At 45.6% G+C, this 15,087-nt stretch overlaps 1 protein-coding gene across 6 annotated transcripts in view; it reads left to right on the top strand.

Moving 5' to 3' along the window:
* Positions 1 to 15,087, top strand: part of ZMIZ2 (zinc finger MIZ-type containing 2) — a 141,099-nt gene that overhangs the window by 90,749 nt on the left and 35,263 nt on the right. For all 6 annotated transcript variants that reach the window (XM_061593399.1, XM_061593398.1, XM_061593400.1 and 3 more), the window contains 3 exons: positions 5,630 to 5,776; positions 7,566 to 7,680; positions 10,019 to 10,221. In XM_061593399.1, the coding sequence (XP_061449383.1) occupies positions 5,727 to 5,776; positions 7,566 to 7,680; positions 10,019 to 10,221 (368 nt within the window). In that variant the 5' untranslated portion in view covers positions 5,630 to 5,726. The remainder of the gene's footprint in view (positions 1 to 5,629; positions 5,777 to 7,565; positions 7,681 to 10,018; positions 10,222 to 15,087) is intronic.

Below are 15,087 nucleotides of genomic sequence, written 5' to 3' on the forward strand. Positions count from 1 at the left end.
AGAGCTACAATTCCCAGAGTTTTCTGGGAAGAGGGACCAATTGTTACACCACTCTGTCAATTGTAGGTAGCTCTGTGAGGGTAATAGGAGTCTCCTAGCAACTGTCAGCACTTTTCATAAACTATACTTCCCAGGATTCTTTAGGGGAAGCCATGACTGTGAAATAAATGTATGGGGCGAATGTAGCCTCACACACCCAACACCAGTTTGCTTCCTTCATTTACCCTACAATTTTTATGGCCCCATATCCAATCTTAATATCCCCTCCAAAACAGTTTTTAACACCACAGTTAAGACTCAGAACATAACTCAGTTTGTTTATCGGGCCATCCCTTCCCCTGCTGCATGCAAGGAGGCTCTACATGCAATCTAGAACACCACCCTCACCCTGCGCAATCAAGGTTCTAAATTGTATCTGATCCTTTAGGCATGTAGAACAGGGTTTAGATCTCCCCAGAAGGCAGTGTGGAGATGGCAAAGCCTCTGTTCCCCTGCACAAGATGGTAGTCACATGAGACGACAACAAGTGAATAGGGCTTATGTGAAGTAATAAAACTGTGTTTCTGGACATGAACAGCAGGGACAAGGGACCTTTGGTCCTCCAGAGATTGTGGGACTCCATCTTCTGTCAGCCCCAGCCAGCATGGCCAGTGGTCAGGGGTGATGGGAATTGTGATCCAGCAACATCTGGAGGGCCACAGGTCTCGTCCCCCCCCCATCTAAGACCAGAAGCAACATATGGTAAGTCTTTTACCTGTCATTGAGTTAACCACAGCTAGCCCTCACATATTTGGGACTGGGCAGGGAGATTGTACCCAGCATGACTTTAAGCAGGCCACGAAGCTTATACTAACCTGAGACCATCAGTCAATGGCTGAAAACACACCATAATTTAAAACCCTCTTATACCACTTTAACAGTCATGACTGGGAATTGTCGTTTGTAAAGAGTGCTGAAGGAAAACTACAGCTCCTAGGACTCTGGGGGGAAGCCATGTGCATTAAATGTGTGGTGTGGATGAAGCCAATATATCCCGCTCTTGTCTGCTCTGAGGATGCTTCCGTACTGTTGCTATTGTCGGGTGGGATTCAGTCACATCCTGGCAAATTCAGGTTGTGCAGTTAAAACTGATTGGAGGTCTATTGCAATAAACCTGCTTCCCCAAAAGATTCTTTTTGTTTGTTTGTTTGTTTGCAATAAGGAGTGATGGAAGGATGCACTGGAAAGTTTTGGGTAACACTTGCTTTGATGCAACATCATCTAACCTTCTCACAAACAAATCTGAATGAATGCACATTAAAAAGCCAAAGTCAATTAATCTCCCTGCAAAAAAATAAAAAGCCCAATAAGCAGGTTTCCTAGAAGCACCCTGACTGCCAGAGATTCGATTCAACTGGAGATTGAGATGCAGGAGTTGATCCTGGGACTTTCTGCCTCCAAACCAAGCACTCTCCCATTGAGCTATGGATCTCTCTGCCTTCTCATTCTAAAATTTAGCCATCCACTGCCCTTATGTGCTGTAAAAGGGCAAGCTACTTCCCATGGTGTAACCAAAAAAGCACCCACTCACCCGGTTCCATTTCCTGAGTAACAAGGGGTGTGTATGGTTGGCTGTGCGCACACAGGGCAAAGGCAATGCATGGCTGGGTGGCGTGGTGTGTTGGCTGGCTGTGAGTTGTGTCTTGTCTGGAAGCCGCATGGGCAGCAGAGAGTTAATCTGGTGTAACTAGGCCAACCCTCCAGCCTGCGCCTGCTAGGACCTTGTTTTGCCAGATCTGGGCAGAACGCCAAGTTCCTTCTGGCCGCTGTATAAAGTTGACGTAGTCAGAGCAAAAAGCCTCTGCTGAACAAATGTGACCACTTCCCCTCAGGAAAACTGGGGAGTGGACGGGGGGGGGGGACGGGACATTTCACTGGGAAGGGAGCAGAGGAAGAATATACTCCATTGGCTGGCTGACTATTACCTGTCCAAAACAGAAATCAAGCGACCTGACTGGGGGGTGGGGAATAAGGGTCAGTGGGTAGGAAGACATGTCCTGGTCTGGAACAAAAGAGCTAAGAGGTAGCTATGGAGTGCGGATACCGGGTCTACCACCCTCTCCTGGCCTTGATGGTGCTGGAGGAGAAGAGTGTACATGAGGACACGAGGGAGGTCAGCAGAGAACTCTAGGCCGTATCATCAAGAGAGAGTGTGTCTGCACATTGTTTCCTGAATGGTAGCCATGTTCACCTGTTGCAGGGAAAAAAAGAAGTTTCTTCTTGTGGCATCTCAAAGACTTCAAAATGCAAAGACCGGAGAGCATCCAAAATGAACCCCAAAACAAAAGAGAATGTGTCTCACGATACTGAAAAAAATAAGGGTTTTATTTTTCAAAACAGCCCAATGTGTTTCAGCTGATTTATTGTTGTTTAAAGGCCTTCTTTGGGGGTTAAATTTATAAATAGCCTGCAGCGATCTCTGTTAGATCTATCTCCTGTTCACGTTAACTGGCGACTGGCAGAGTTAATGCCAGATCTCTGACAGAGGTCTCTGCAGGCTGCTTTTCAATTTAACCCCTGAAGAAGGCCTTCAAACAACAATAATTGGCAAAACTCATTGGACTGTTTTGAAAATGAAATCTGCATTTTTTCAGTATCTTGCGACACATTCACGTTTGTTTTTGACCTCAAAGCATAAGCTCTGTTGGACAAGAGTAGATCCCAGTCTCACTCTCCAAAAGCTTATGCCAGAATAAATTTGGTAAGGTGCCACAAGACTTGTTGTATACTCTTTGTCCCTGCAATTTGAAGATGTCTGAAAGCATGCAGACTTGTGGCTAGGAGCTCTTGGGCTCCTGTGAGGGGGAGCCAGGCTATATTTGGAAATGCACACTAGCGGGCTTTTTCAGTTGTGGCCCCCACTTTGTGGAATTCCCTCCCAAATGATCTCCGCCATGCCCCCTCTATGATGAGCTTCCGCCGGGCCTTGAAAACCTGGCTCTTCAGGCAGGCTTTTGGGGTGGGCTAGGTTTTACTATTGTTGTTGAGATTTTTAATGTTTTAATGTATTTGTATGTTTTTATTTTGTACGTCGCCCAGAGTGGCTGGACAACCAGCCAGATGGGCGACTAATAAATTTAATAAATATAAATAAATAAATAGCGGGGTATGTGGCCTCCAAACTGCTGTTTTATTACAGGTGTATTCTGCAACATATTTTTGACACAATATTTATTTATTTTATATCCCACCATTTGTCCAAGGAGCTCACAGTGCTGTACAAACATGGTTCTCCCCCTCCCAATTTTATCCTCACAACAACCCTGTGAGGTAGGTTAGGCTGAGAGACAGCGATTGGGCCAAGATCACCCAGTGAGCTTCATGGCTGAGCAGGGATTTGAAGCCTGGTCATCCAAATTCTAGTCTAACTCTCACCATTACACCATACTGACTCTAGTGTGTATTAGTGGTAGATTTATTCCACTTTAGTTGGTTCTGCGATGATTCCCCAGTGCTACCACATTATTCCTGTCCCAAGGGGCTCTTGCACAAGAAAAGCAGGACAAAAATAAATCAGAATATTTGTGGTGTAAAAAATATGAGACTTCAGCATAAAGTTACGAGCTATTCACTGATTGGAAATGAAGTAGTGTGACCACCCCAACATTTTTGCAGGCGCAAACAGTGTTGAAAGTGGGATTGCATGTGACCGCCCTGATAACATCATGAGCACAAATCACCATGAATGTGCAATAAAATGGACGTCTGGAAGAGCCCTGTAAAAATATAGTGGACAGGACATAAGTCCTGACTGTAATTCCACTTTACAGCATCTTGTGCTGGAGTTGTGTTGCTTTTATGGAGGGGGATGTTGCTTTTTGTGGAAGTGTAGATGAAGCATAGTGCCGAAAGCACTCAGCCGCATTCACTTTGGACAGAACAATTTACCCACTTCAGGGAGAGGGCAATATTGCAGTTAGAGTGTTGGACTACGACAGGGAAACGCGAGTTCAAATCCCCAGTCAGCCATGAAACACCCTGGATAGCTGTGAACCAGTCTCTTTCTCCTGCTGTGCTGGGCAGAGCCACAGGACATCCTGGCGAGTGGCATTAGGAAGCACCGGGAGGTAGAAGAATCAGGCACTAGATGCTTTTGAGCAACAGTTCTTTAAAGTGTTCATTTATATTTTTAGGCTGCTTTTCAGCCATAACTGTCTCTAAAGCAGCTCACAGTGAAAGTATATCAGACCACGATAAAGTATTATTTTTAACACATAATACTTAAATACCAGTAGCATTTTAATTCATATTAAAACAAATACAACCTTAGTTCTAAGAAATTTTGGCACTGAACTCTTAGATACCACAGCAGAGCTTTAGGCCTTGTATGTCGCTGTGTGAAGAGCCCTAGCTTGGTGATAGAGCATCTCCCTTGTATGCAGAAGCCCTAGGTTCAATCCCTGGCTCTCCCATCTAGGGCTAAGAGAGACTCCCTGCCTGAAACTCTGGAGAACCACTACCGCTGCGAGTCATTGCAGAAAATTCTGAGCTAGATGGATCATTGGTCTGACTCAGAATAAGGCAACTTCCTATGCGTGTCTGTTTCTTGAGAAACTGAAGGGTGAGACTAAAGTGGTCCCAAATGGAACTTTGACACCATATAAGTATGTGTGCTGGTCTTTCCTCATTAGTTGTTTGGGCAATACTGCTTGGGTACCCTAAAGCCCACTGTTCTTCAGCCTTGGGTCCCCAGATGTTGTTGGACTACAACTCCCATCATCCCAAGACAGCATAGTCAATGGTCAGGGATGATGGGAGCTGTAGTCCACCAACACTTGGGGACCCAAGGTTGAAGAGCACTGCCCCTAAGCTCAATTCAACACCCATGCCTCAAGGAACACATTTCTATCCATTACTCACAGCCCTCTGTAGGAGATCCTTGCTTTGCTGTGAGTTTGGTAACACCGAGAAGTAGCAGCCCGTTTTTCTTTGAAGCTTTATTTGGATGGGTTCGGTCAAGACAGGACCAGCATCCGGCATAGTCAGACATCTGCCAAGGTCTATTGCCCTAATGATGGCTCACTGCTAGTCTGACGCTGCTGCACTCATCTCCCATTTCTGGATGGGAGAGGGATAATTGTTTGATAGTAGAACACATGCGTTGCATGCTGAAAGTCTCAGGTTCAGTCCCTGGCATCTTCGGTTTAAAGAATCAGATAGCAGCTGATATCAAAGATCTCTGCTTCAGCTAGAGAGCAGCTGCCAGTCAGAATAGATTATATTGGACTAGGTAGACAGGAAATCTGATCTCCTATAAGGCAACTTTCTAGGCTCCCATGATTTTCCTACAGTGGAAAGAATTGCCTAGTGGCATTGGAGCCGCCGCTCTCTCAGGCGACGCTCCCTCTGTCAGAGCCTCTGGAAGAGGAGGAGGAGGGCCGCGATGAGGGACGGATGCCCATGGATCCCCTTGCGGCAAGGCCCCACAAAAACCTCCAGCCTGCCCTGGCCTGAGAGAGCTCCAGCCACCGACCTTAGCTTGATTCCCATGGCACGCTTTCTGGGGGAATATGCTTCTGGGAAAGCCTTATCTTTTCTGAGTGCAATGTCGGCAGTTTTAATATCTTGTTTTTTTCTCTGTTCTCTCTAGCCCAACTAGAGCCGTGACCCCCCAGAGGCTGCTGGCTCCTCTCATTTGTGTTGTCTTGGAAGATCCCACAGCCAACCCTGTCGCCTTCCTGTAGCCAATGAATTCAATGAACCCAATGAAACCATCGCTCCCACCCACCCCACATGGGTGAGTATAACTGAGCCTGCCTCCTCTTGCAGCACTTGCTATGCACAAACCTATATTCATTATTGTTTGCTGCCCTGGGCTCCTACTGGGAGGCAGGGTGGAATATTAAATAAATAAATTCTCACCTCTGACCAGGGCTGTGGAGTCAGAGTCAGGAGCAATTTTGGGTGGAGTCAGAGTCGGTAGAAATGTTCCGACTCCGACTTCGACTCCTTCATAAATGGCAAATGTATATTAACTAGTAATAACAAATTTACTGTAGTAAAATGGTAGCACAAGGCATTTCATCACCACCACGTGAATCCAGAGCTTGGAAAAGTTACTTTTTAAAACTACAACTCCCACGAGCCCAGTACCTGGGGCTGATGGGAGTTGTGGTTTAAAAAATTAACTTTTCTATGCTACCATTTTACTACAGTAAATTTGTTATTACTTGTTAATATACATTTGCCATTTATGAAGGAGTCGGAGTTGGAGTCGGACAGCAGAAAAATAGAGGAGTCGGAGTTGAAGGTCTGGCGTACCGACTCCACAGCCCTGCCTCTGACTATCTTACCCTTGGAAGTAGATTGGGCTGGGTGCACAAAAATGTTAGCACTGGCACAGAATTCAGCATCCTGATACCACAGGTTTTGTTAAGCAAGTTTCTAGCCCTCATGTTTTCAAGGAGGGTTGAAAATGGGGCACTGCATATCCCACACGACCTGCTTTGCATAGAGGTAGCCTCAGATTTCAACTCTTGATATATTAGTTGAAAAGGTTCGGGTAGACCTCACCTTGAGGCTCTGAAGATGCGCTGCCAGTTAGCATAAGTACTGCTCAGTTAGATGGACAAATAATCTGACCTGATAGTGTCTTATATTTGGGCCGTAGCTCAGTGGTAGAACATCTGCTTTGCATGCAGAAGGTCCCAGGCTCACTTCTTGGCATCTCCGGGCTGGACAGGAAGTGATCCTTGTGTGAAATCTTGGAGAGCCACTAGCAGGCAGTATAGAGAGTACTGAGTTAGATGGACCAAGTGTCCAGTTCAGTGTGAGGCAGTTTCTTAAGTCCCTAATGCCTATTGAAATGGCCAAAGCCACAGAGGCCTTCCAGTGGTCCGGGCAAGCCTTCCATGAGGCAGCATGAAGGTTCTGCCTGTGATGGTTGAGCTGTGATGTCTGATTCACTTCATCACTTAAAGAAGTAGGAAGAGCCCTCCTGGTTCGGACCAAAAGCCCATCATCTAGTCCAGCATCCTTTTCCCACAGTGGCCAGCCAGAGGCCTCTGGGAAGCTCTGAAGGACGACCTGAGCACAAGAGCACTCTCCCTCTTAAGATCCTCAGCAACTGGCTATTCCGAGGCATTTTTGACAGTGGAAGCAAAATATAGCCCTTGTGACTAGTAGCCATTGGCAGGCTTTTAATCAGACAATCCAGTATCCTGTTTCACACAGCAGCCTACCAGGTGTTTCTGGAAAGCCCTGAGGCTGAACATGAAGACAATAGCACTTCCCTGCAGTTTGCCCTCTAGCAACTGGAATTTGAAGGTACACTGCCTCTGAACATGGAGGTTCCATTTACCTATCATGATGAACATCTGTTGATATTGCAGCCACTTGCATGTGTGCATTCACTCTTGTATCTCCCTCCTGCATAAGCTACATCTTCTTATTTACGCTTTAGATCGGCTACCCACTCTTCTTCTTGTCCAGCCATGAATATCCCCGCATGCCTCTTGCCAGGCTTTCCTGACACTTCCCCAGAGATTCCTTATTCATATGTTGTGTGTTGTGGTTGTTTTTCCTAGTGATGGTTCATATGCCTACGAGTCAGTTCCTTGGCAACAGAATACCAACCAGCCTGCAGGATCTCTCTCAGTGGTAACCACAGTGTGGGGAGTCAGCAACACATCCCAGAGTCAGGTACTTTCTTCAGTCTTCCAAAATGATGGGATGGGGCAGAACTAGCAGCAGGAGTGGGGAGGGGAAGCACATCCTCAGCCATCTTACTAAACAGTCCCAGAAACATAGGTGGGGAGCCTCTTCCAACTCGAGGGCCACATTCCCTTCTGGGCCACCTTCCAGGGGCCACATGTTAGTGGTGGATGGAGCCAGAGGCAAAAGTGGGAGGGGCGATGGATGTAAATTTTACCTCTGTAGAGTCGGCTACTGTATACACATGCTCATGTACCGCTCTCCATCCTCCATTCGGGCACTCAGGAGATCACCTTTCAAAGTGAGGGAATCAGAGTTCAAGGACACATTCTAGCCAGTAAAGACACTCAAGGAGGGTGCAAAGCAGGGCGAGTGAGCACTGCAGCTTGGGGAGAAGGGGTATGGTTAGGATGAGTCCCAAGGGCCAGACAGAGAGGCCTGGAGGGCCACAGTTGGCCCCTGGCCTGAGTCCCCCCTCTCTTCCCCTCCCATGCTCTAAAAGACAATACTTGACATTTGGCTTAGACAGCACTAAGATCTGGCTTAGCATGTCACCTGAACCCAGGATTATGGTTAAGTTCTCTCCTCCTTAACCACAAACTGTAGCCAAATCATGTCCTGTGGTTTTGGTTAAAAGGAGGAGAAACCTTAATAACAATCCTGGGCCCAAAATGGCGCCCTGAGCCAAACCTTGGCTTAGCTACCATCCCACACTGATCTAACAAGCCCAGGGCATTGTGGGTGTGGCCTCCTCTTCGGGCACCAGCATATTCATGCCGTCATGATAAGCCATACTCTGGCTTACTGTGACGTGCGCACCAGTCCAGTATATTCTTATTATTTAGTTGTAAAGTTACCAGGTATGTCAAAGGAGAAAGACAGAAGGGGCTTCCCCCTTTTTCCTTCAAAGCACAGGCAAGATAAGATTAATTTACGTTCCTTTCCACCAGAACCTTCTGCCTCTCATCATTCCAAGGCATTCTGTTTTTGAGTTACAGCTGGGGTTGGATGGAGGGGGGGGGAGACTTCCCCTTCTAAGGTCCCCCCTCCTGTACTCCCTCCCACACTCCTTTTCCCCAGCTTCTGCTATTAAGTGTGTAAAAAAGGATAGGTTAATTTACATATACAGTACCAGGAGATGCCTCATTTTTTGCATTTTATTTTTTAGATCCCTCCTCTTTTCCCTCACTTTGAAAGATGATCTACTAACTTTGTCCTTGTGTTGGTCAGTTTTAAAGTTCATCGTAAGAAATGTTAATATGCTATTGCAAGGGTAAATTGTGCAAGAGCTGAGCTGGCCTTGCTAGAGAAAATGAAGAAAGACAGCAACTCTTCATGCTTCTGCAGTTGGTTTGCAGCTTACTTAACAGCAAAGTCCTATGTGTGTCTGTTGGTTTGTTTATTAAATTTATATCCCACCCTTCCTTCCAGAAGGAGTATTTTTAAACTCATAAAAATATTTTGGCAGTGTACAATAAAAACATTAAAATTGTAAAATACAGAACAAGTGACCAGTGCTGAATCAAATCAATTTTAGAAAAGCATTTGCAAAACTGTGTGTTCCTAGATAAGTCTCTGTAATCCTGTATACTGTTACCTAGCAGTAAATCCCATTGTACTCATTTATTTATTTATTTATTTATATTATTTATATTATTTATTTTATTATGTTCCAGTTCTTCTCCAAGGATCTGAAGGTGGCATACAAACATGGTTCCCCCCTCCCAATTTTATCCTCACAACAACCTTGTGAGGTAGGTTAGGTTGAGAGACAGTGACTCACCCAAGGTCACCCAGTCAGCTTCATGGTTGAGCGGATATTTGAACCATGGTCTCCCAGGTCCCAGCCCAACACTAACCACTACACCACACTAGCTGTCAGTGGTACTTTCATCTGAGTAGGCATAGGCTTACAATGTATGCTATCTCTAACAAATCTGAGTACCAGCTGTCTTATATCTCGTTTATATCCCAAGAGCTGCTTGCAAGACTTTAGATATGAACTGTTGGGCTAGGGTTTGGCAAAGGTTCTTAAACTGAATTCCTCATTACCTCTTCAGTTAGATCTGTTTATCCAGCAAGCTAAGCAGTCTAGCTGGTGAAGCTTTCTGCCAGTTCGGGAAAAGCTTCACCCTACTGCAGGCTGCTGTTAAAGTCACAGGAGCAGGACCAGTAAATAGAAACAAAAAGGGGCAACCCACATGCCACCCTTGTAGGTTATGGTTTGTATCTTAGGTGTACAGCAGGAGATGCCTGTGCTATGATGGGAGTTCAAAACCTCTGCAGTGCTTTCTTGCTTCCTCATTTGAGCTCTGCCTCCTTGCAGGTTTTTGGAAACCCCATGGGCCCCGGGGGAAACACCTCTGGCAATCCCATGATGCCCAGTGTGGCCAGCAGCGGCTCTGGAATGAACTCGCCTCAGTTTATGGGGCAGCAACCTTTCCCAGAAGGCTCCACTGGCAAGGGCTACGTGCAGCCGACAATGTACAGTCGCAACACTTACCCTGGAGGTCCAGGCTTCACCACGAGGTAGGTTCTAGAGAGGGTCAGTCATGGCTCAGCAATCATTGCATGCTGCATACGTGTGTCACAACAGGCATCAGCTTAGGACAGACAAAAGAAAATCCTGCTTCACACAGCACATAGTTAAAGCATGGCATTCATGCCCGTAAGATGTAGGCCCATCATTTTGGATGGCTTTAAAAAAGTTTAGACAGATTCATGGAAGATAAGGCTATCGCTGGGTACTAGTCACAGTGGCTATGTTCTACCTCCACTGTAGGAGGCAGTATGCCTCTCAGTACCGATTGTTGGGAATCACAAGTGGGGAGAGCACAGTTGTGCAGGTCCATTTCCCATAGGCATCTAAGAACATAGGATGCTCTCTTATACTGAGTCAAACCATTGGTCCATCTAGCTCAGTATTGCCTACACAGACTGGCAGCAGCTCTCCAGTGTTTCAGGCAGGAGTCTCTCTCAGCCCTACCTGGAGATACCAGGGATTGAACCTGGGACCTTCTGCATGCAAAGCAGATGCTCTACCACTGAGCTGCGGACTTTTCCCAGTGAATTGGTTGGTCACTGGGGGGAAAGGAATGCTGAACCAGATGGGTCTTTGGCCTGATCCAGCAGTGCTCTTCTTATGTAGAAGAGACATTCTTTACGGTGTGAGAAGAAATGAGGAATGCATCTTTTAAGATGGTGCTTGCCATTTGGATTTTTTTTTTAAAAGCACTTTTATTAAAAAATATAGTAATACAATTTAATTGGAGGCACCTTTTTTGTCAATTAAGGGTGCAATTAAGGATGAGAGTAAACTCCATTGCATTCCACAGGACTTACTTTCTAGCTGATGCATGTAAGTTTGTGCGTGAATATCTTTTTTTATGTGCAGTCCTGTACGCAGATTGCGTGGGAGTAAGTCCTGTTGGACATAGTGGGACTTAACTTGTGAGTAAATATGCATAAGATTGCAGTGTTAATTAATTATCTAACTGATTAAATATTGCAGCCCTAATTATTATTGCCATATGTGGGGCCAAGGACCACCACCACCACCACCCCAAAAAAAATTTGGCAGGAGAGTGGTCTTGCCTTGCAGGTTAGTTTGGTCAAGCCTTCCGGAGCTACTCCCTGTTAGGTATGTGTATTTTAAATTTCAAACCTGCCCGATCCTAATAAAGCCAGGAAATAAAATACTCATTCAGCGTGTCACATTTAATTTAACACATTTGCACCCAAACTCCCACCACTGGCCTGCTTAACCCCAGCTGTTAAAATTTAGCCTAAAGAAGGAAGTTTCACAATGCGTCTGGAAAATGTTTCAAACCTTTTGGAATTTAGTGGGTCTTTCCGGGCCATTTCCCAACTGCAGGGCAGTCCCCAAGAACGCCTCTTGATATGCGCTGTTGTGGCACAGCCTTGATGCCTTAGATACATAGTCAAGGGGCTGCTCTGGATGCATTTTGAAGATCTACATTTAGCTCTGGTCTACAGACATCATTTGCACATGGCAAGTTCTGGATACATGTTAAAAGATCTGATTTTTCCTCTGGCCTTTTGTAGGGCAAGTTCACAATAGTATGAGGAGAGCAGCTGCTGGTGGTATGAAGATGATGATGATGAGATGATGATGATGATGATAATGATAATGATGAAGCTTTGAAACAGCTGGGTTGGTGTATGGTTCCTTCCTCCCCACCCACCCTGTTCTGCCAAGAACTCCTCCATCCTCTCCTGCCTGTTCTTGCTGGTGGTAGAAGGGAGTTTGCTACTTTCTTTGCGATTCTAAAACAGAAAGGGACTTTTTTAAAAAGGGTGTTTCTTTATAAGGAACATAAAGAAGCTGCCCTAAACTGAGTCAGATCATTGGTCCATCTAGCTCAGTATTGTCTACACTGATTGACAGCAGCTCCCCAGAGTTTCAGACTGGTGTCTCTCCCAGTCCTAATGGGAGAAGTTGGGGACTGAACCTGGGATCTTCTGCATATAGCCCTTCCCTCTTTGCAACAACCTCTTAACATGTGAATGAACCCTATGTGCGATGGGAGAATGAAGCGGATGGTGGGCTCAGGAAGAGCTGAGGCATCAGATGCCTGTCGCTAAGGAGTCATCCCATTCCCACGGTTGTTGCCGCTGAGCGTGGGGGGGGGGAAGGACCCAACCATGTGAGTAAGCATGATTGCCAACTCATGGTTGCCAGCTCATGGTCACCAGGCCTGGTTTCTTAATTACCAAGACACCTCACTCTTTTTCAGCATCATCCTACCCCAGCTGGGCCTCCCAGCTACTGTCCAGAAGACCTTTGGTGTTACTGCTTTCGCCAGGCTGGAACCCCTGCCCTCTTATCAGTGCTACAAAAATCCAAGCAGCCAGTAGCCAACGGCATGTTAAAAGTTGGGTTTGGCAGTTGGCATCTTGGAGGTCAGGGCACAAGTTTTCCTTTTCTCTCATATCTGGGTCCTAAATTTTGCAAAAACATAGGAAACTGCTTTATACTGAGTAAAACCACTGGTCCATCTAGCTCAGTATTATCTACACTGACTGGCAGCGACTCTCATGCAGGAGTCTCTCCCCCGCCCCCACACCTAGAGATGGTGGAGAATGAACTTAGGACATTCTGCATGCAAAGCTATGAACGTTCCTCTGTGGCTGCTTTGAACCCCTGGCTTTTTAGGTATATTAGTTAATATCCAGTGTGGCCTTTGTTGCACCCTGGTCAGTGGTCGACGGAGCCACACCTGTTCTCAAAGGAGCAAAGGGGAAAGAAATGGTTGTGCTATCAATTATAACTAGGACTTTGTATTGGGAAGCCAGAATTTGTGCAGTTTCTACCCCATGCTTTGTTCTACAAATGGCTAATGATACACACCAAATTTAGTATGAAATTTTAAAAATAAGAGTTTTGCATCCAGCAACTGGAAAACAGGAGAAAACATTAGCTCTTAATCGCAACATACACCACTTCCTGAAGGTCATCAATCCAGGCCTTTGATTAGTCAAAGCAAAGTGTCCCCAGCAAAGTGTCCACTGCATTGAACAGGGGGTCCTGCATTGAGCAAGGGGTTGGACTTGATGGCCTTATAGGCCCCTTCCAACTCTACTATTCTATGATTCTGTGTTCTGTCTGCAGATCCACAGAGATGGAATCCAGAAGCATTAGCAAGAATGTTTCCAAAAGATTCCCTGGTTTAATTCCATCACTGAAGTCTTTTGTGTTTATGTCACTGAAGTTCTATTTTACAGGGCTGAGTCTTCTTCTCCTGTCTGATCCTACCCATTTTTCTTAAATTTAAGTTCCTATTTTTCTTAAAATAACCAGCATCCCCCTGACTAGCCAACGTTGGTTCCCATGAGACAACAACTACAACACAGAGTGATCATGAACTAGCCACAGTTTATCCCCTTGCCCAGAAGGGACATGAGACATACTCATGTGTACTTTTGCTTCACTGAACGTCATTTGTATAAAGGCACTTGAGGCTACCACCTTACTGAAGCTAAGCAGATCTGGGTCTGGTCAGTGCCTGGATGGGAGACCGCTTGGGAACCACATGCATGCCACCTTGGGTTCTGTAATGAAAGAAGGGTGGGATATAAATGTGAGAATTAAATAATAAATACATGTTGAGATCTTAGGAAATTTTGAACACAGTGGCAATAGTGTAGGTTGATTTAAGTCAGCAATTTATATCTTGATTTAAATTGCCGGGGGGGGGAGGCCAAACTAAATCATTAATTTCCTATTTAGGTGACTTCTTAACTAAAAGGGCATAGTATATATTTTGTTACTATAACCATAGAAACATGTTGATTATTAACTATGAGCCAGTTGCAGAGATCAGGTAGTTACTTGGCATTGTGTGACGATCGACACAGATGTTTCCCACGCAGTTCTTTCCTGACAAAGAGCAGCAGCCTAAAGGCAGCCTTTCATAAGAGGGTCATAAGTTCAGTTTTAAAATACTATATGTTTACATGAAGTTCAGATTCATTTTAAACCAGCTTTGGAGGTGGAAATAGAAAAAAAGAAAGACATGTATAGGTTGAACTAAAAAAAAAAGCAAAAAACCTGCTAACAGACCCATTGAAATGAATGTGCCTAAATTAATCATGTTCATTAACTTCAGTCGGTCTATTCTGAGTAAGACTACCATTGGAAACAACCCTTAAATTTTTTAAATTCTCCCTGAGCTAGCTTAAATTCGTAAGAAGATCCATAATTTCAGTTTTATAGGAGCATATGCTTACATTCAGTTCAGATTTCATTTTAAACCACATTAAGCCAAAGAAGGGAAATATGGACAATGGGAGCAAAAGAGGCCTGAGCTCAGGAACCGCAAGGATGAACCTGCCTCACTGCAAGATTTATTTTTGGATTCTGAACCTTCGAAACCCCCCTCCTGAGAACTAGGAAAGTAAAAACTCAGAAATCTGTCTGCAGAAGGGGGTGGTGCGGGCTGCCATTCACAAAAGGTGCCTCCACCCAGTTGTCTATAATCTCCTTCTTCCTTCTTAGCTCCCCCCCATGCCACAGCCCAGCCCAGAGGATGGAGAACTTGTGTCCCTGCACATGTCTGTAATCAGTCCAGCCAGCACGGCCAGTGGGGAAGGATGATGGGAGCTGTATTCAGACGACATCTGGATGACCATAAGTTCCCCATCCTGGGCCATCCCATTCAGCAGGGTCCCCAGTCCTTGAGGAAGCCTTCTCTGGGGACTTGCCAAGGGCAGTGCTCATTGGGACTGGCAGGGCAGAAGGCAAGGAGCCCAACAGCAGGTGGGAGCCCAAGCCAATGACAGGCCAGCCCAACTAATTGTAGTTTGGTCCACCTCCCTGCTGAGTTCTATAAGGGCAGCCCTGAGACAAAGAGCAGATCCACACCATACCTTTAA

This window comes from Rhineura floridana, chromosome 12 (assembly GCF_030035675.1).
Source record: "Rhineura floridana isolate rRhiFlo1 chromosome 12, rRhiFlo1.hap2, whole genome shotgun sequence".
Lineage (NCBI taxonomy): Eukaryota > Metazoa > Chordata > Lepidosauria > Squamata > Rhineuridae > Rhineura > Rhineura floridana.